The 19,959-nt window shown below is 46.9% G+C and overlaps 1 protein-coding gene across 1 annotated transcript in view; it reads right to left on the bottom strand.

Moving 5' to 3' along the window:
- crim1 (cysteine rich transmembrane BMP regulator 1 (chordin-like)) overlaps window positions 1-19,959 on the bottom strand; it is a 31,344-nt gene that overhangs the window by 2,802 nt on the left and 8,583 nt on the right. Inside the window, exons 4-14 of the mRNA XM_070979862.1 lie at window positions 15,882-16,124; window positions 12,331-12,510; window positions 10,068-10,271; window positions 9,033-9,161; window positions 8,536-8,689; window positions 6,126-6,247; window positions 4,536-4,754; window positions 3,185-3,400; window positions 1,849-2,070; window positions 917-1,039; window positions 402-580 (exon numbers count right to left, since the gene is read on the bottom strand). Of these exons, the coding sequence (XP_070835963.1) occupies window positions 402-580; window positions 917-1,039; window positions 1,849-2,070; window positions 3,185-3,400; window positions 4,536-4,754; window positions 6,126-6,247; window positions 8,536-8,689; window positions 9,033-9,161; window positions 10,068-10,271; window positions 12,331-12,510; window positions 15,882-16,124 (1,991 nt within the window). The remainder of the gene's footprint in view (window positions 1-401; window positions 581-916; window positions 1,040-1,848; window positions 2,071-3,184; window positions 3,401-4,535; window positions 4,755-6,125; window positions 6,248-8,535; window positions 8,690-9,032; window positions 9,162-10,067; window positions 10,272-12,330; window positions 12,511-15,881; window positions 16,125-19,959) is intronic.

Genomic DNA, 19,959 nt, shown 5'->3' with positions numbered 1-19,959 from the left:
TCTGTCACTGAGCGGCCTGCAACACAGCAAGACAACAGGTCAACTTAGAAAACTCAGTGACTCTTTAAGGGAGACTGGGTCTGATTTGCCACCACCTCAAATTATTCACATGCAGGTTTAGCTCTGGAGAACAGTGATCTGATCTCAAAGAGGATAACGAGAACGCATTAAAATACCAGGTGTAAACACAAAGGCAAGATCGGATTGTTTATTATCCAGATAACATATCCAGTTTCAGATCCCAGTCTAATACCAGGTGTAAAATGGGGTTCCAGCTGAAAGTGCAGGGCAACTTTATCCTGCCGCCGTGGCAGCTTTCACACTGGTTGTAGCAGAAGCTGGAAGACAATTTCAAGCCTGCACTTCAAAATAATGCTATGATTTATGTGATTACTTCTCACCTTCTTTGGTGCACTGTAGCAGGACATCTGCACCCACTTCTTTTTCTTGTTGATGAGTAACGCCACAATGAGGAAGATGATGATGGCCAGGAGGAGACCTGCCAGTATCCAGGCTGCTGATTGGTAGATGAGGGCCATCTCTGTTTGGCTGGGGTAATTCTCACCCAAACCTGGCTCATCTGTGGGACACAGACAACATCGATATCGGATATCTGTCCCACAAAAAAGCTTTTTCATCACTGTGCCCATCCCATTGGCCAAACCTAAACTGAAACTAGCTTCTGTCTTTGCTTTTGGCAGCTATCCCAGCTCTGAACACTGAAGAATTAACGCTGGGTGTCTCATGAGATCATGTTCAACTAGTGTCCATTTATCAGTCGTTTAAGTTCAGCGTGAGACCATTAGAATAAACATTTACAGAAACTGAAAGGGAGAGTACACAGAGTCATGCCAACAACTAGGATGGAGTTAACGCTACATGGTGTATTAAATGAAGGGATTTAAAGAGCGGGTACCTGGGTCAGCAATGATGGGCGGCACAGTGGCAGTGGTGATCCACACTGCGCTCTCCACTGTCAGAGTGACTGTCGTCTTGGGGGCGTTGGTAGACACCATCACTGGCACTGACGTCGTAATTTCTGTTCAGACGGGAATAAGATCCATTACCGACATCACTGGTGTGATGCAAATCATTCCAGACATAAACATTAAACTGTGAGTTAGTGTATGAACTCCCTGGTGTCTCAATTGATAAGTTGTGTTTACAAGAACTGTCCACTTCACTTCAGCGGTACGACTTTGCCCAGGCATTACGTAAAAAACTCCAGCGGGAAAATGGCAAAAACAAAGGCCTGGTGAAACGGCGACATATCGGGTTGAACAATGGGAGCCTATGCTGAGGTTTTCCTCTATAGGAAAAGCTGACATGGAGCTTTGCCTTCCTGTGCCGCCACACAGAGAGTGGCGCGGGCCGATTCAGCCGGGGACAGGAAACACGTGTGAATGTGCGGATGCTCGAGGAATGTTTTTGCTCTGAGCGCACGGTGTGTGTATGTCACATGGAATGTTGTTGCGAATGGTTGGTTGCCTATGTAGCGCCAGAGTGGCTCTGTCTAACGAACAAACACATATGCACACATTCAGACTGGAAACCCCTCAGCTACGCCCTCTTTTTGACATGCAGCATTATGGATTATAACTTTCCCAACAGCAGGCTGTGTCTTGTTCCCCTGGCACAACTTATTACGTAAAGGATTTTGATAGTTCTTGTTCTCACTTTGTGGAGCGTGTTACATAATTTACATTTTTAGTATGTAATATAAAGCACATTCAGAATCTAAAACTCAAAGTTGAGTACATTTTTAGTGCAGTAAAAACACTCAAAGTTGAGTCTAAAGGCACAAATACTCATAAAGGCAGCTTTCTCTTGACGCACCTAAATACTCACCGAGACAGTGTGGGCAGCACTGGCCCTTGCGTAAGACGGGCACCCTGCAGTTGGCAGCCGGACAGCGCTGAGAGAAACACTGAATGGTGCCGTTGTTGCAGGTGCAGCTGGTGCAGGCGTTGGCTTTCCAAGAGTCTCCCGCCAGCAGCACGTCTCCATCGTTGGTTATGCAGTACTCCTGCTGGCTGTTGTTCACTGGCAGCAAGGGGCTCAGCGTCTCGTCTGTGGTTGCACACAGGTACAAGCAGGGTTGATAATGAAAATACTCAAAGGCTAAGGCAAGACATGGGGCTGTGTGCTAGGTCACGTTCCAGCCTCTTTCTTCACTTAACAGGACTTGGCAATGAAAGGTTAGAGCCTAATTTTAGCTTGCAGAGTGTTGCCATTTTCAAAGAAAAAACCCCAATATTGTAGTTGTATAAAATGACTCGGAGAGGCCTACTTCTGCATGACTGCTGCTGTGTAAATTCTCAATCACAAAAGTGGCGGGACCTTTAGGGCTACATTAACGATAAGATGCTTTACTGTATGCAAAGCGCTGACACAAGTGACTCCATATGGCAGATGTCAGCTCTAAGGTCTTATCTTTCTGTCTCATCAGATCGCTGCAGGCCTCAGATATATGGCCTTCTCATGACTTAAGACTTAGTTAGCATGTACACACTGCACTACCCTACAGTACACATCCATCATAGGGCCTGTCAGTGAAATGTGTATTATTCCCACATTCCTGGTGACCGGGCCCATACATATATCAAAGGCTGGCCTCTGACAATCTGCTTTTGTGAAAGGAGATGCGGCGATAAGGCGGGCCTGGCATTCTCAAGGAGCAGCTCTCAGGCGCAGTCATGCATTGCTGATTTGTGGGCCTCATGCTCGGGAATGCTTGGGGTATGTTGATTCTAAGTGTATGAGAGACGCATGAGTGTTTGGGCACAGTTGTAAATAAAATATGCGTGTGGTTTTGCGCTCGCCGAAACATTTGTGTCAAAGTTTGTTCCCATAGCAAAAGGAACGGCACAGATTGAGCCAAATCAGTTAAATTCTTGTCCTTCCAGCTATAAGAGAGTTATGATGAATCTCCGGTGCGGGCTGCCGGGTGAAGGCAGTCCACATGTGCTGCTGCCTGCCTGGAGGATCACTATGTAAACCCAACCGGTCTCGGCTGGTTTCTTTATGAGTCTGTGTGCCTGACATAAAACTGAGTGCAACATGCAAGACCTTCTAAAGCCACATGCTGATAGCACATCCAAAACAGCTTTACACTTCTGACGCCCTGTGCATGTTTGTCTGAAATGACCCCGGCTTCCCTGCACCCTGGCCTTTTTCCTATTACCTGGGCATACGTGGCAACAGGTGTCCTTGTTCCTGATTGGTGTCTGGCAGAGAGCCGGGGGACACACTTCAGTGTCGCACAGGACACGTCCCTTCCTGCAGGTGCAGCGTGTGCACTCGTCCAGGTTCCAGGTCTCCCCCTCCACATAAAACTCCCCCCCAGGTGCTCGGCACACCACCATGTCCATCCCCTCTGGCTGACCGCTGCCTGACTCATCTGCAGTAACGGAGGAGGGAAGAAATGAAAGGAAATAGTCATGTTTGTGTTCTGCTATCAAATTCACATTCTGGTCTGTGGCTAACAAACATACATTCAGCCCGAGACAATAACTGCAACATGATGCAGGGAAAAGATCTTGAGAGAGTACACAGAGTCATAGTTTACTAGAGTGAGGATGCATGAGAGGCCACAATCCATTAAAAAGAAGTCTCGGGCAGTGTAGGGTGGTGTCCAAGATGTGTTGTGACACAAGTTTAGTTGGAAACATCTTTCTGTCCAGCAGAGTAACAGACATCTGCAAAGAGTTAGCCTGTTGTCCCCTGACTGCAAAGTGTGTGTAGCTTCTGAAAGTGGTAGACATTCTTTCACTCCTAAATATTTGAACAGCCAACTGAGTCACTCCTCCATAAATATCCCGCATGAGTTGGAGGGTTGTGGATAAAAAATGTGTGGGTGTGGATCGGTGTGCCTTCCATTTTTAGAGAAACAGACAGAGACTGTGTGTTTGAGTGTTTCACTGGTCAGCAAGTCTAAGGCCTAAAAGCCATAGCTAATGATGCAAAGCTCGCACTTCAATGAGCTGTGAGGGGGCTGTATGCTGGGTGGTGCCAGACCTGTGTGTGTGTGTGTGTGTGTGTGTGTGTGTGTGTGTGTGCGCGCACGCATGCGTGCATGTGTATTACTTGCAACACAATTCATTCATTTGTTTTTTGTATGCTGAGACGTGAAGCAGTCACCTTGATTCAGCGTATCGCCAAATGCTTCAAGGGAAATTTAAAGAGGTAAAACTGCACATCAAATTGTCAAACTGACCTCATCTCATCTTGGCCATAATTTCTATTGGCTTCTTATAACACTGTACTTGCAGAGCGCTGACAACTGAGAACAAAGTTGCTGCAATGAAATCATGAAAGTGAGGAAGTCTGTAATGTTGATAATAAATGTCTGTAAACCAGCATGGATGTTTTCAACTAACAGCTATTATTCACCTGTATTTTCTCCTCCAATCAAGTTAAGATAATCTGAGGGTTTGTTTAAAGCCGCCTGACTGTGTGATGGGTTTCTTGTCTACTAAGTATTATCTTTTAAAACTGAATATAGAATACAGTCACACTCAAGCGGAGACACGTACCCTCGCATGTAGGACAACACTGGTCAGGCCTCACAACCGGATGAGAGCAGCTGGGCACGGGGCAGGATATGAGCACGCACATCTCCCGTCCAGAGTGGCAGTAGCAGTCACGACAACCGTCGTGCCAGCCGTCACCTTCCTCATATCGGTGCCCGTTGGAGGTGAGGCAGTAGCTGGGCATCGGCGCCGGGGAAGTGGTGCTCGGGACACGGCCACTTTCTAGAGACACAAACATGAAAAGAACAGACATCACTGGGTGACCAACGACTTGTAGAATAGCTGTGCAAAAACAGCAACTTGGCTCTGTCTGGCAGGGAACCTGGTAAATTCACCGTGGAAATTTCATTAAGTACATTTACGATTTACAGTAAAAAGGGTCAGTATTATTGTCTTAGGTCCAATTTCATTAGAGGCTAATGTGAGAGTTAAGTGGTTGTGGTTCCATCGAATGGAACATCCACCAACAGGCGTTTGATCTTCCTTTATTGCGTATTTGTGTCCCAATAGTCAATTTGGAATTGAGCCACAAATAAAGGTAATGAATTTCCAACAATTTTTGTCAACTGACATAAAAATGAAAAGGGAAACACTGCCAGTAACTCTGCCCCAGCATGTGTTAAACTCAGCGGGGCTGTTCTAGCTTGCAGGGCTCCAGTGGGATCAGGAACAAAGCTGAACACAGTGAACCATGCGACGTTGCAGAGTTCAGGCAGATGTTTCAGCGTCTATTCTCTTTTATACAAAACTTGCAAAAAATGTACTTCCAAAAAAAGTTTCCTATCTCTAAATATTTTAACAGCCCACAGAGAGATAAGAGTTTTAAAATCAGGTAAGCAGCAGTTTATTTGCAGCAGGTCCGGCTGTGTGTGTGTGTGTGTGTGTGTGTGTGTGTGTGTGTGTGTGTGTGTGTGTGTGTGTGTGTGTGAGTCGCTCTGTGTGTGGAGACGAGGAGCCAGCTGTACTGATCTCCTCACCATACAGGAAAACCAAAAGTATATTTGAGGCTGGAATATTTATAATAAAGCCAAATTGGCAAAATAAACACATCACATAAAATGTGGCGGAGCATAAATATGGCATCTGCATACTTGCTTTAAACTTAGGGCTTGAGGGAATCTAATTAGAGTTGGACACACAGCCCCTGGATGAAGCTAAACAAGGAGCAAAACAAACATGCATAAAAAGTCTCCACTGTAGAGCACCAGAGGGTCACAGGAAATCAAAGCTGCAGCTTAGTGGCAGAAACTCAGCTCTGCTAACAGAGCTCTTCTATCTGCTACCATCCCTTGCCCTTTATGCTGGTTACAGTCAGGACCTTGTGGTGGAAATGTGTACCAGGAGGTAACTATTGGTATATAACTCTTAAAGGACGAGTGCGGTAGCAATCTGCAGCTAGATGCCACTAAATCCTACACACTGGACCTTGAAGAGGCAACTATATTGGTATACTATAAAATCCTCCTTCCTCGCCCTGTGAATCATCCCTCAAATACTGTCATGTTATTGCTATTGAGGTATTATTCTGTCAGGAGTAAACGACTGTTGCCCAGCATTTTGCAGCAGGTGACGTCTGCACCAGAGCTCGGTTACCTTTACACATGCAGATGGAGCAGCCCTTCCTGTTCTGACGGTAGCCGTCGCTGCAGTGCTTGTCACAAGTGAAGGGAGGACACTTGACACAGCGACACATCTCACAGCCATGTTTGTTCCTCCTGCGGGGCAACAAAGAATACACACTGAGGATATCTCCAAGATGAAGAGGAGGACTGAGTGAAACCCAGATGCTCAAGTCTGGTATAATCAACATCTGGACCTGCTTTCCCCTCTTTATATTAGCTGCCCTTAAAGAAGGCCAAATAAAAGGCCAACACATGAGCTCCCTGTGGTTTGCACATCAAACCAACCCAAACACTCTGGATGAAGCAATCTAAAGCCAATTCAGATGCTTTCAATTCCCCCCTTGCCATCCTTATTGCTCCAAAAGCCTTTGGCGGACATACAGGAGCAGCGGCCAGGCAAGAGCTACTGTAGGCATGTTTACTGGTAGCACAGGAAAAGAGAGAGCAATATGGCCCACTGAGGGTCAGGTATAAACTGTCGGATGACTTGTAAATTTAGTGACAATTTAACAAAACTGGCCAGAAGAGAAACAGGAGTCCAGTTGTCAGAACAAAGCAGCATTAAAGGCATATCCTCACAGACAGAGACAGAGGAGCTGCAGAGGCTGGAAATAGGCCGGTTGGATCCAATTATCTGCCTAATAAAACATGGATGAGCTGCAGGTTGATAAATTGTCAAAACCCAGATGAAAGAATGACCTGTATCTACACTTCTCTCATTACAGACTCCCTCTCTACCCCTCCCTGTCTGTAACCTTCTGTCAACCCGCCAGCCTCCCTCTCGTCTCTCCCTCAAGGTAAGTGATGATACCTATTTTATGAAGCCGTGGCCTCATTAGGCCTGGGTAATTACTCGATTAATCTTCATCTGCCAGGGCAGCGTGAGTAAAAGAATTCCTCGAACCCATGGATGGGTGCTGGGTCCCATAAAGAGGACAGAGTATGTCAGGCTCAGCAAACAGAGCACCCTATCTATGCTGAAACAGCAATAACAGCTATTGAAACAACATAGTGAGGGTTTGGCCAGTGCCTCACTGTACAAATACAGAGACAGAGAGTGCTGCGACCTTAGAGCAAGGCTTTGTTCAAAGATGGTGTGTGGAATGCCAAGCAGCGCTTTGGGCTCCAGGGGGATAGAGGGGCTTGGGGAGGCACTGGAGGCCCCGGCCCTGGGACTGCTGGCTCGGCACAATTTCCAGTGTGCCGCAATGGCGATGGCCAGAAAAATGCCATTCATGACCTGTGAGGTCACAGTGATGATTCTGAGCTATGAAGGATGGAAAACTCAACTTCGCTCGTAAGAACTCCCCTGAGAACGCCCTTCATCTGGACTGTTAACACGAGAGAGGAGTGTTCGACACATGGTTATACAGAGTTTACAAGGTTTACATTCATCCTGCTTTGGAGGCCTGGTCCTTCAGTTTGGGATATGTACATTACAGTACACACAGGATGTCATCAATACGAGAGGTATAAACACAGAGATCCTTTGTGCCTTTTGTTTCTTTGTGGTCGCTGCCTGTGTGAGAAGACAGATCTGTATTGTGAGGCTGGCAAAATCTCAGAGGATTTCAGACTTCTGAGGGTAGACCTAAACAGCTGCTTATGAAGGATAAAGCCAGGACTTCCTGCTCTTCTTTTCCCCACAGGGTCCCCCTCCTCTGCTCTCCTCTCTGCTGCTCTCCTCTCCTCTCAGCTGCTCTCCTCTCCTCTCCTCCTCTGCAGACATATCGGGCCCATCTTGATCCGCGGCTCCACAGAGCATGGTTGAGATACCAGAAGAATCCCAACTGTATACGTTTCATAAAGGCAGCTTTTGTCCTGATGTGTTTTTGATCGTTGTTTTGAGACGGAACGATGATTTATGAAATGAGAGTGGTGCCTGGGGACCAAGCGTCCCGGTAGAGAGCACTTCCAGATGTTTGATTGGGTTAAATGGGATTAGGAGGAAAAGAGTTGCAGGGGGCTGAAAGTTCTTGCGAGGACCTCACAGTGAATGACTCACACACAAGCATTCACACACACTCACACACTGACTTAGAGACCTGGGACTGGCCACCAAGGTAGGCCCTTTGATCTCGGATGCTAAACTACTGTGTTGCTGCAACAGCCTGTTCTACTTCCTTTTTACCAGCAACAATTAGGCACTGGCCTCTGCTGGGCATCACTTGAAAAAATGACTTTAAGACACAAACATTTTCTCAAGAGTAAAATCAGTAGAGAAAAGAGACAAGTCACCAGCATAACAGAATTTCCAGTGGGCTGCACAGTTTCCTCACATGTCTGCATATCACTGACAGCCACAGATGTCTTTAAACAGGCTGAAAACACGGATGACAAATGAGTGTCGGTGGATGAGAAGGCTCACTGGGTGCACTTACACATATCCATAGGGGCAGGTCTTTGTGCAGGTCAAAGGTCGGCACTTGGGCGTGGGGATGCTGCACTCGCACACCTCACAGCCAAAATCATCCCTCTCGTATCCCATTGGGCATCGCAGGGAACAGTATTTTCCCAGGTCAGGGCAGGAGTCATCTGAAAGAGTTGAGGGAGAGGTCATCTGATCACGGGCACAACAATCCATCAAAGGCATGAGCTGCTAAGGAGCTGCTCACAGGAACATTCCTGTGACAGAGAGCTTTGCAATGACTGCATACATGGACACAAATAAGCTGTCACGAATGCGAACACATCTTTGCTGCTGTCAAAAGCCAGTGGTCCCCAAATTTGATTGACATCAGCGAGAGCAAACAGGTAAACACAGCGTTGTGTGCCCCCCATTTTCAAAACTGCGAGAAGCAGCATGTCAGCTTCTGCAAACCAGTCCCTGAGGCTTTAACCCTTTAGGTTCAACATAAAGTGAGGAAAGGGAACTTACTATTGAGACACTGGCAGAGCAGACATCCATTTTTGTCTTGCTGGAAGCCATAGGGGCAGTCATTGCCTGACAGGGAGCAGTTTTCCAGGGGAGGACACAGCATGGGGCTAACTGTTTCATAGGAAGGCTCTGGAGAACAAAGACATAATGGAGGGTTAGGACTGTGCATGAGAGCAGCAGCATTCAAAGTATACAACTAAGAACAGGACGTGATTCCTTTTATGAATCTCTTTCTGCTTTTTTTTTTTTTTTTTACATATGTGTGCTCAGATCCCCTCAGGTGTAATACCTCATCTATGCTTTCTGTGCCAACTGTAATAGCTACCTATTAACACTGCTCTTATTTTGTAGTAAACAGTGATTACAGATAAATGTAGAGCAATTACACCAGGGTGGGTCACACTGTAAGGGGTATTATACCTCTCGGTCTTATTGTGTGGAACTGTCTACCATTAATAAGTTGAACGCGTCTAAAGAGCATGTTTTAGTTCGAGGACTAGCAGTGAAGATCACAGAGTGGCCCCTGGACTGAAGTCAGACTCTAGCACTGCCCAGACGCTCTTGAATCAGGTCCAGCTTTATTGTGAAGCCACAATGAATGAGCACAGTTTGGAACAACACACACACACACGCACACACACGCACACACACCATAGCTTTTCCCGTCAAGCGTCTCTTGCCACGTTCAGTGGGAGGAGCAGCCCAATGAGCTGTAACTAATTACACTCACAAAAAAGGGGATCCACTTCAATTATGCAGCCCCCTGCTTTAAAAGCATGGCGCAGCCTCACACACACAGGTGGGTCTCATTTTGGCGGGCAACGGTAATAAAGGAACACAAAGAACCCTGCCGCTTGAAGAATGCTCCCTGGCCTCCACTTTAATGAGCCCACGCCGACATGGCCTCTGCAGCAAAGCTGCGGGGACACGGGAGCCTCCTACATGTGGTATGTGGGCTAATGTGCACCTCGATATACACTAGATACGATAAAGACAAGTGCTCTTTGGTTGGGAGACTGACGCAGCTCTCTGCACCTTCACAGAAGGGACAGCACTCTCCGGGGATCTTGACGGGGTTCTGGCAGCTCTGCTTGCAGGCCATGGCCGTGCAGTGCGGCTCTCCATCCACACACTGGCAGAAGGTGCAGTCGTCCTCCTTCCACTGCTCCTCGTGGGCTCGCAGCTTGTTATTCACCCAGCAGCTGGCCTTGGTGCTGTCCATCGACAGTAACTCCACATCTGACAGGAGAGAACATAGATTATGAGTCAGGGACAAAGTGAGAGAGGAAGGAGGAAGCTTTGATATGATTCACACATTTGGTTTTGTTTGGCGACCATGAATGGAATTTACAGCCAAAGCTACAGTCCGTGTACCTTCTACTACATCCTCTACTGTAATTGAATTGACAGGAGAAAGAGTGAGAGCAGAGCTGAAGGAAGCAGGATACTCCACGAGGGAGCTAACAAGATATGGAAACTGGCTTATCACCAAGTCCTATGGAGTGAACACTGTTGAATTTGGCTCTGCAACAACAGACAAAGGGATTTAAGTTGACATGAGATGGATGAGTTTTGTGTTGCTGAGTCATCCCACTGAAAACACAGCAAGGATAATGACTTTCATTAGCACTGGTCCCCACAGTGTACACACCTTTTGGCTGGAAGCTTGAAGCCATGCATTTGAGTCTCAGCTGTGACCCCTCACGTCAGTGACGAGGTCACTGTTTGATAAATTTCACTCCAAAACAAAGAAAGCATTACTGTAGCTCTGCAGCCATTCACCTGAAGGAGGAACCAGAAAGTTTGGGGCAATTTCTGCCCAGCTTGAGGTGGAGTATGATGCACGAGCCAAGCACTGAAAGCATTTTTTACATTTACTATAAACAGTTTTGGTTTTTTTTTACACTGTTTACTGGTAACCTGGGCCGGTTTGAAGGTGGTCTCAGTATTTTCTCTGAGTGTCAGTGTGAAACAAGGGTGTGCTCATATTTCTGTGTTTGTGTGTTTGGTGTGGTTTACTGAAAGTGTGTCAGAGGGAGAGAAGGTGTACTGTACGCTGTGCACAGGAGTCCTATTTGTCCTATCAGAGTCCAGCTGCGTTTTAGCCGCTGAGGTTCCGTCCATCTGGCTGTGATTAACCTGAACGGGATCTATTTTTCTCTGCCCTGTGCTCTCACTGTGCACACCTCACACATGCTGTACCATGACCCTTAGAATGAAACTTTAAGGGTCACACCAGAACATTTCAATTTCATGAAGCCGTGGGAATCATGAGACGAAAAACAAGAGTGGTCGAAGGTGATGCAGCAGAGGCCCCAGCCCTGGTGAAGCTCCAAAACCCCCTGAAGCCTACACTTCCCATAATGCAACACGATAGCATCTTTTGTGTGTTAGAAAATGTCTCCAACTCCAAAACAAGAACTGCTTTCTGCTGTGGAAACTGCACAGCGTGGTGATAATTCTCTGCGGGTTGATCTTTAAAAGCAACCCCTTTCACATTACACAGTCATTTGTTCTACTGTTGTTAATTAGTGCATCTTGAAATGTAACCATAGGCAATCTTAAATACAACTCTTAATCCAGATTAAGAGTATTACAGCCAGTGCTCTCCACAGTGAGCCATGCAGTAAGTGAAAGCAGCTTTCCCTAAGAAAAAGATGAAAGCATTCCATACCATCTACATGCCTGCATATTCCAGGTGCACTTCCAGCACTTCCCTAACACGATCTCCTGTATAGTCTTACTCTTTGTCTTCTTCACTCTCTAATGCACCCGATCAACTGCAGGCAGAGGCCAAACTGGACGCCATCTCCATGGACTGTAATGTGCTTGCCATATGCGCTGCAACCCCGTTTTTTAACAGTCTCAGGTGCACATCAGAGCTCCCTACCTGGATGAAACACATGTGTTTTTGCAAGTGGGTACCGCCCCCTGCCATTAAGCCAGAGCAGCTATTACAAAGCCAAGCTGTACACTCAGAGAGGGTTTTTACATTCTTCAGGCTCCCCAGTGGAAATGAATCTCCACCTGGCTCTATGGTGCACCTCTTGTATGCCAGGTATGTTAACAACTGGAAGCTGGTTATATGAGGAAGCCATTAAGGTAGGGTCACTGGAGGTAAATGTCAGGCAAGGTTTTGATTTTGATATCGCCTCTACCTCTCCTCCATCAGCTTTCTACTCTGCCAGCTGGCCACACAGGCCTTCTCATCATCACCAGTGGCCTAAACGTCCAAAACACAAGCGTAAATCCAAATCTCCTAGCTTCAATCATGTTCAGCAAAGATAAATAGACATACCTAAGCAGACAGGGCAGCACTCGCCCTCAGGAATGTAGAAGTTTTCACAGTCCAGCTCAGCGCACTCTGCCTTGGAGCAGAAGGAGATTCCACCCCGGCACTGACACAGCCAGCAGGGGTCCATGCGGTACACCTCTCCCTCGGAAAACTCCTTCCCATTGTGGACGCACTTGGGAGAGACTACAGAGAAGAAGAAGGAAAAGAAAAATTAGATACACGCTGTCTGAATGATAATGCTTAACACACTATGAGGCTGAGGCACTGTGCTCTGTCAGGTGTCCATCACATTTGGCAAAGATTAACAGAAGAATTTTCTCCTCATGACTATATGACAGGGAAAAAATGCAGGTTTTAATCACAAAAGACAAGCTTGATCAGTGAGGCATCTACTCGTTTTCTGCTAATGATGGAAATGCTTGTCTGAGCTGAATGGGGCTGAGGGAGACACTGACGGCTGAGGTTAAGCCTGTGTGTGTGGGTGGGGGGGTGGGGGGGTGGCATTTATTAGACAATGAAGCCAAGTCCATGAGGAGGAATTTCACAGGGATCTATCAAGTCTTGAAAAGACATTGGACTCTTGCACTGCCAAATAAAAGAAAACAGGAGTGGGTCTGAGGCTTTGGCAGAATCTGGGCTCGGGGTGCTGGTGGGAGCAGGAGGGAATCAATGCTCTGGTCTGCCTTTCCAAAAAGCATGCAAGCACTTAGAACCTCTTTTAGCTGTGTTTTCTCTACTATGAAATAAAATGAGGTATGGCACTGTTGGAAAACCGAGGTCTGGTCTTGTGTGTGGACAGTGGGTCCAGTAAAGCGAGAACACGTATAGGAAAACCATGACCTGCACACTTGGCATTTAAAGTGTCTGAATCCATGCATGAATATGTGTGTTTGTATAATTAGAAAGAGCCAGAAAGAAAACAGTTGCATCCTCGGTTGCAATTTCCACAAAATGATCACAAAAAAAGATTAATCACTGAAAATTAATGCTGGTAGTTTTATAGCCAATGGAAAAGGAAGATTACAACATGACATCTCAATGGTAATGCTAGATTACACATTCAAATGTACCACAGCGGTTTGGGTGACTCATCGTTCGAGGATCTTCAGGAACCACACCGTAACTTTTCATCAAACACACTCCGACATGAGGGAAGCGAGGCAATGTGGTTATGTAAGAGAGTCTCCAGAATCATAGAGGAGCAGCTCCACCAGTTAGGCGAGTAAATGTATTGCACAGATGCAAGCAGATGTGGGGCCAGCAGTTTTTATAAATGAGAATGGAGGTTACGGCGGCATCTGTACGCCATACCTTTGAGTGCAGACTCAAAGTGTCTGCACCGATGACCCCATGCCTCCCGACAACCAGCACTGCACTCTAATACAAAGCAGGTGGGCCAACTGAGTTGAAAGTAGAGCTATCTTTTATTCTCTTCCTCACCATCACTCTGTCTGCCCTGTCCTCTCTCTCTCTCAGTCTGTCTCTCTCTCAGTATTCCTGTAGTCCAGCTTTGCGTGCAGCAAAACCAAGCAGAGAAAATGCAATAAGTGCTTTAGCTGGCCGAAATCAAAAGGCACGGCAACGTTTTTTAACGCTCACAGAAGCAATAGGAAGTCACATGAGGGGATGCTCACATGTGATTTCCGCAGTGTTTGTTAATGGTAATCCCTGAAACAACTTGCGGCACAGACTCTAAATTCCAGTCATGCTTTGTGATGTTCAGTCTTCTCTAAATTGACGTGAGGGCTGGATGTGGAGATGGACGGGCCATAAAACACAGACCCTGAGTGTGTCTAAATCATCCATAATGGACTGTCAGGCTGGTGCTTCTTGTGGTTTTCAGGCACATAAAGAAAAACCAGTGTGGAAAACTTTTCTCAGGGAAGATTAACGATGCGGTTTATTAGAATCAAGTTTGCTGTGACACTTCTGATCAGCTCAGAATATCAAATGACAATGTGGAAATAGAAGTTATGTGACTTATGCCACCAGCATAACCACTCATCAGTTTCTGAGAACACGGCTGTTGCGTGTTTAGAACAACTCAAGTTGAGCTCCCTGAGAACCATCAGTGCGCTGATCTCAGTCTTGCTGCTTAACTGGTGTTGTCAATTACAAAAGGAACATGAGCAGCCCTGAATTTACACTGCCTCCAGGGGATGTATGCAGAGTATGTGCCAGCTAAAGTGTTGATAAACAGCAGACCACAGCTAAACAGGATCAAACAGGATTATCTGTAACATCAGATGACATCAGGTCAGGACGGTGCTGCCAGGTTTGGATTGCCACCCAGTTACAGCCATTCTCCAGCCAACAGTGGAAAGAGTCTATCGTCGACGGAGGCCAAAACACACAGGTGGGATTTATTGTCACTGCACACACTGACCCTGGCAAAATATGAGCCCTCAGCCAAGTGGGCAATGGAAACAAATTCATCAGTCGAAGCCAGACACTCAGAGACAATGGGGGGCCGTGCTAAAGTGTGTTCCATTAGAGAATAGGTACGGTATTTGAAAGCAACTTAGACTTTATATGAATACAGTATTTGTAGCCAGTGCTTTGGGGGCCTCTGCTGAACTGGGGAGGTGACTAGGGGGCCCAGTGTGTGTGTCCTTGTCCATGTCCCTGTCTGTGGAGCTTTCTGACACAGCGCGCAGTCATGCAGGCCTAACGGACGGTAGGGGCAGCACAAAAGGCATCAAGCCCCAGGCCCAAAGAGCAGCAGACACTTGTTATCAAAACACTGATCCCATGGCCCCCACGGCTGCCATTCAGCCCCCGCTGGCCTGCCGGACTCGATTACCCTCCCCACTGGCAGACTGGAGCACATAAAAAGCATTCCCATCAATGAACTGTTGAACCTTTTCCCTTTGGACGTGTGACCAGACAGGAACCCTTTGACACTGCACTTCTGTTGAGCAAATTCGTAGCCTAAGCACTTTTCTGGTCACTGGGCTCGTTAAGTCCATTAATTCCGGGACACGGCGCTCATTTATGCATGTGGAGGGGCCAGAATGGGAATTTGTTCTGTTGGTAAAACAGCGAATATTTGTTGGGAGCGCAGAGTAAACAGACCAATACCACAAGTCCCCTCCCTGCCTTCCTGACTCTCCTGGCTGCCTCTGAGCCACGTCAGAGAGCACTGAGGTCTCTCTATATGTGATGGACATCGGCTCTCTCTCACTTTTCTTTCCTTGAATTTCCCCTGTCTTTTTCTCACCAGGTGAAAAAATGGCACACGAGTATACCACAGATCCATTATATTTAATATCCCCACAGGCGATAGAAATATTGGTGGATACACCCCTGAAAAATGCCTTTGAACCACGCTCTTAACCCTGGGAGGTAACGGCCCAGCCTGATAAACAGCCCAACAGTAATTATCCAATCAGCAACTTTCCTTTTCATCTGTGGACGTTGAGTCAGCAGGGAGGAAAGCCTTAAAAATAATTGCTTCCTCAAAGGCGATGAATCTCACACCAACTGTGCCACTGCTACCGCCAGTGGGAGGCCAATCGAGACAGATCGTGTAGTGTGCAGTGCAGTGTAATCACCTTTCTGGCACTCAAAGACATCACAGCAGTCTCCTGGCTGGCCGCTGGCCTGGCTGAGCGGCACGGCGCGCTGTCCGCTCGGACACTGGGGCTTGTGGCAGGCACGGAGGTCACAAGTGCACTGGGGTGGTACAGAGGGGCAGCAACCAGCAGGGGGCGTGTAACTCTTGGTAAGGACTGAGCCCTTGGGACAGGAGGGCACTTGCAGAGTGGGACACATCACCCCGGCACACCTCAGCTCCACTGAAACACACAGACACGTGTGTTATGATACAAGCATGAATGCAGCATACAGCATATACAGCAAGAGCAGTGGCAGCTTTGGCATCTTTTTCATTTTCCTCTTAAGACATTTTGCAACCGCCATCAACTGCTCTACACTCTGACAGAGCCCATACTGTTCTCCTAGAGGAAGGAGGTGTTTTCCTGTACTTGCAGGTGTGTGTGTGTGTGTGTGTGTTCATATGTGTGTGAGGGCTGCCTCCTTGTAGTGTCAGTTAAGCCACTTTAGAAGAGTGCTACTCGTGTTACGGTCTAAAAGCTGGGTTCACAACCCAACACAAACTCGGTGCACAGTCATCAGATCCTCACTGCAGTCCGTGACAGCTTCACAGCATCCTGTCAGAGAAGTGAGAGTGGTGCTCTAGACACGACAAGGCTCTGTGCACATCCTGTCTACGGGCCCCTGATCCCACCCTGCCTGGCTCGACTGAATCACAATCCAAACAGCCCCTCACGCTCTAAAACCAGTCATTAATAGCAGCCAACCTTCAACAGAGCTTCTCTTCTTGCCAGTATAGAATCTCCCTTCCCCTTAGCATACCAGGATGTGTTCGTCTATTCATTTGGCAGAGCCAACATAATACCTCTGATACCCCTTGTTAGGGGGGAAAGGGGTGCAGGGGTACTGGAAATCTGGGCTAGAGGCTCAGGGGTGTATTTTGGAGCCTGTTCAGGAAAAGAAAAGTGGAGCGCCCCTCTGTACAGACATTGTATGAGAACAGTAGCTACCTTACAAAGATTGGATTACCCAAACCAAAGGGACGTGTTTATTTTGGTTCTCAGTGTCACTGTAATGTATACAGTGCAGGCAGAGGAGTGGGGAGAGCAGACTCAAGTCCTGTCCTATAATTGTCAATCACTCAGTAATTTCCCAGATCCCCTACTGAAAGCACAGTAAATACTCACTTTGAAGCACTTTGGCAGCAGAGAAGAAGAGTGGAAGGACAGCATTAACTAGCACAGAGATTATGGATGAGAATGAGGAAAATCTGGTAATTGCACATCTATTTTAAATCATCGCTGACAGTTAAAGGAAGAAAAGTGTCAACAAATGACTGCCTTATAAGAAAGTTACATTGAGAAGATTATGATTTGGCTCGTAGAAATACTTGAAAATCTTTGCATACATATGGTTTTTGAGGAGAGGGAATGACACAGGCTGAGATTGCGTAACTGCACTTAGGGTTTTGGTAGTGTTTCCAGAAGCTGCGTTCTGCTGATGGTCTTCCCAGATTGGCTCCACAATGCAACACGAGTCTCTCGGAGGATGTGCCTCATCCTTGACATTTGAAGAACTGTAAGTGGATCCCTCTGGGTTTCGCCACAACCGGTGAGCAGTTCGGGGCCCAGACTTCTGCTCCCCTGATAATGGCTCTGAACCAGTCCTCAACTCCACAGCCGGACCTCTGAATCATACTGTCAACCATTCAGCTCTTTCAGATGAACCCTCTGGTCTGACCTGAGGCTCTGCTGGCATTGCAGTTGGAGGAGACGGGCTGTAAGACTACCACAGCTGTATTCTGGTGGGTGGGGGTAACATTTCTGACAGATGAAATTGAGGATAAGGGAAACGTTGAATTTTTCTGGCTCCACATAAATAGAGCTGGAGTGTGAGGTATCTGTACTGTACTGTTTACTCAGGCAACCTGGGAACAGTGAGGACCACCACAAAGCTCTCATTGATAAACTTCGTAACTGAATAGTGTCACAGAAAATGAGGGGAAAACCCCTGAATTAAGGGAGGCTAACCCTTTTAACGGTTTTTGGCCTAATTCCTATGCTGGAGTTAAATAAACTTCAGTTGGAAAGGCTGATTGGAGAATGTTTTACTTACAATAAAGTCTAACGCAGTCTGCTGCTGCTCAGTTGAAGACTGGTTTTGCATATGAAAACCTCACACTGTTTAAAGCCATAGAAAATACCCTGGGACGATCTTGCACAACGTGCTGCGCTGAAAAACACTTTCTGTGTATTGTATGTGTCCCAGAGAAGGCTGATTACTCTTTCAGTTGTGATAATGGCTGGGGTTAGAGTGCGCTGGGAAAAGCAGCTGGCAGACATACCATTGTCATTCAAATGAATAGAATTGTATCCATCCATGGAAATGGTCCAACCCTTGCAGGTCCAATTAATATAATTTTCCTGCTGCGGCATTTATAAGCACAATAGGCAGACAGAGAGGATGGAAAAAGTCAGCAGCAAATGGATTTTATCCTGTGCTGTTTGTGTTCTATCTCTGAGCATAAATGGCTGTAATTAGTGAGTCAGCAACCACTGAACCAATCTTCGTATCACAATGGTGGCCATACTCCAGCTTGCACAAACACAAAGCGCCTGATTTGGTATGCTTGATAAATTCTCTCTGCAGATTGGGCAACATGTGCTCTTGTGCGACTGTAAGATAGCAAAGAATGGAAAACCTTTCACCTGTAATAATATACGGTGTCTCTCACACACACACACACACACACACCTGACGCTGGTCTGGAAGAGGTGGGATACGGAAATCGCTTCATTACCACAGAATAGCCTCTTTTGTTAACAATGCATATTTCTGGCATCTCAGCAGCTCATTGAAGAAAGAAAAACACCTCGTATCTAAATGGGTTTTTCTTCTCTTGAAGGCCGGGTACAAGGAACACAGTCTTTCCCCGAACCAGAGCGGCTCGGCCAGGCAGAGGAGGCTGTGTTGACAGCCTGAGTTTACTCATGGAAAAAGCGCACAATGTGAGTTCTGTTCACTGACTGACTTTGGAAGCAAGTCAGCGGAGAACAAAGCTGTCTCAGTCCAGCTGCCCTCCGTGGGTTTCTGGTCTGTCCTCAGGTTTTATAAAGTTGCTCCGCAAGGGGACACATCAGGGCCGTCTCTCACCTAAAGCTGTGGGGGCCTGGCCCGGTGCCCACCTGCAGTCACAGCTGAGAAAGTCAGCACTGTGTATCAGCATGTGTGAGTATACGTGTGTGGACTGCGGAGGTCTGGGAGGGGGTCCAGGCCAAAAGGCACAGACAGGGTCATGGGGAAGAAACACTTGGTGGGAACTTCACACCACGATCAGAAGCTTGACTCGGCAGGCCTGAATCTGCCGCCTGCATGCTTTGCTCTCTTGCTAAATATTTGCATTTGAAAAACGTGATCTCAGTGGCCTAAGTGACACCGCTGCAGCTGTGAATGAGCATGTTTGGGTGAGGTAATGAGAATGTCCACATGTAGGTGCACATTTGCGCATAGATTTCTCATGCATGTGTTTGCGTGTGTGCAAAGCAAGTGTACATAACATGTGCGCATTCCACTGAAGCACACCCTTTCCTTGCCGTCAGATGGCCAACAAGATTAGACCAATGATGAAGAGCTTGCAGGACTTGATCCTCTGACAGATCAGCACCATGTATGGTCTATCATTCTATCTACCGTAAAATGCATATGAAAAGGGTGAGCATACTCTGCTCCAGGGTGCTGTACATAAAGCACTGGGAAACATAACTGAACCGTTGTCACGTGTACTGTCGCTCAGAGGACACAATACCAAAGAAAATAACTCAGCCCTCATCTGTAGCAAATATAGAAAACACATCTATGTGGGGCCCGGGGTGTGGACAGATGTTGAATAAATTGTGGAAGAGCCAGTTATGGATGGATTTTGGCCATATGGATCAGTTCCCTTTCAGGGAAAAAGGGAAAAAGAATGTCTGGTGATAGGACAAATGTGCCTGAGAGTAACTGGAGCTGGCTTAGGCTGAAGCCAGGGAGTCTTTGATTTGATAATTGTTATGTTGGGGTCAATGAGCTGAGGCTCTA

This window comes from Chaetodon trifascialis, chromosome 14 (assembly GCF_039877785.1).
Source record: "Chaetodon trifascialis isolate fChaTrf1 chromosome 14, fChaTrf1.hap1, whole genome shotgun sequence".
NCBI lineage: Eukaryota > Metazoa > Chordata > Actinopteri > Chaetodontiformes > Chaetodontidae > Chaetodon > Chaetodon trifascialis.
This window is presented reverse-complemented; position numbering and strand designations above follow the sequence as displayed.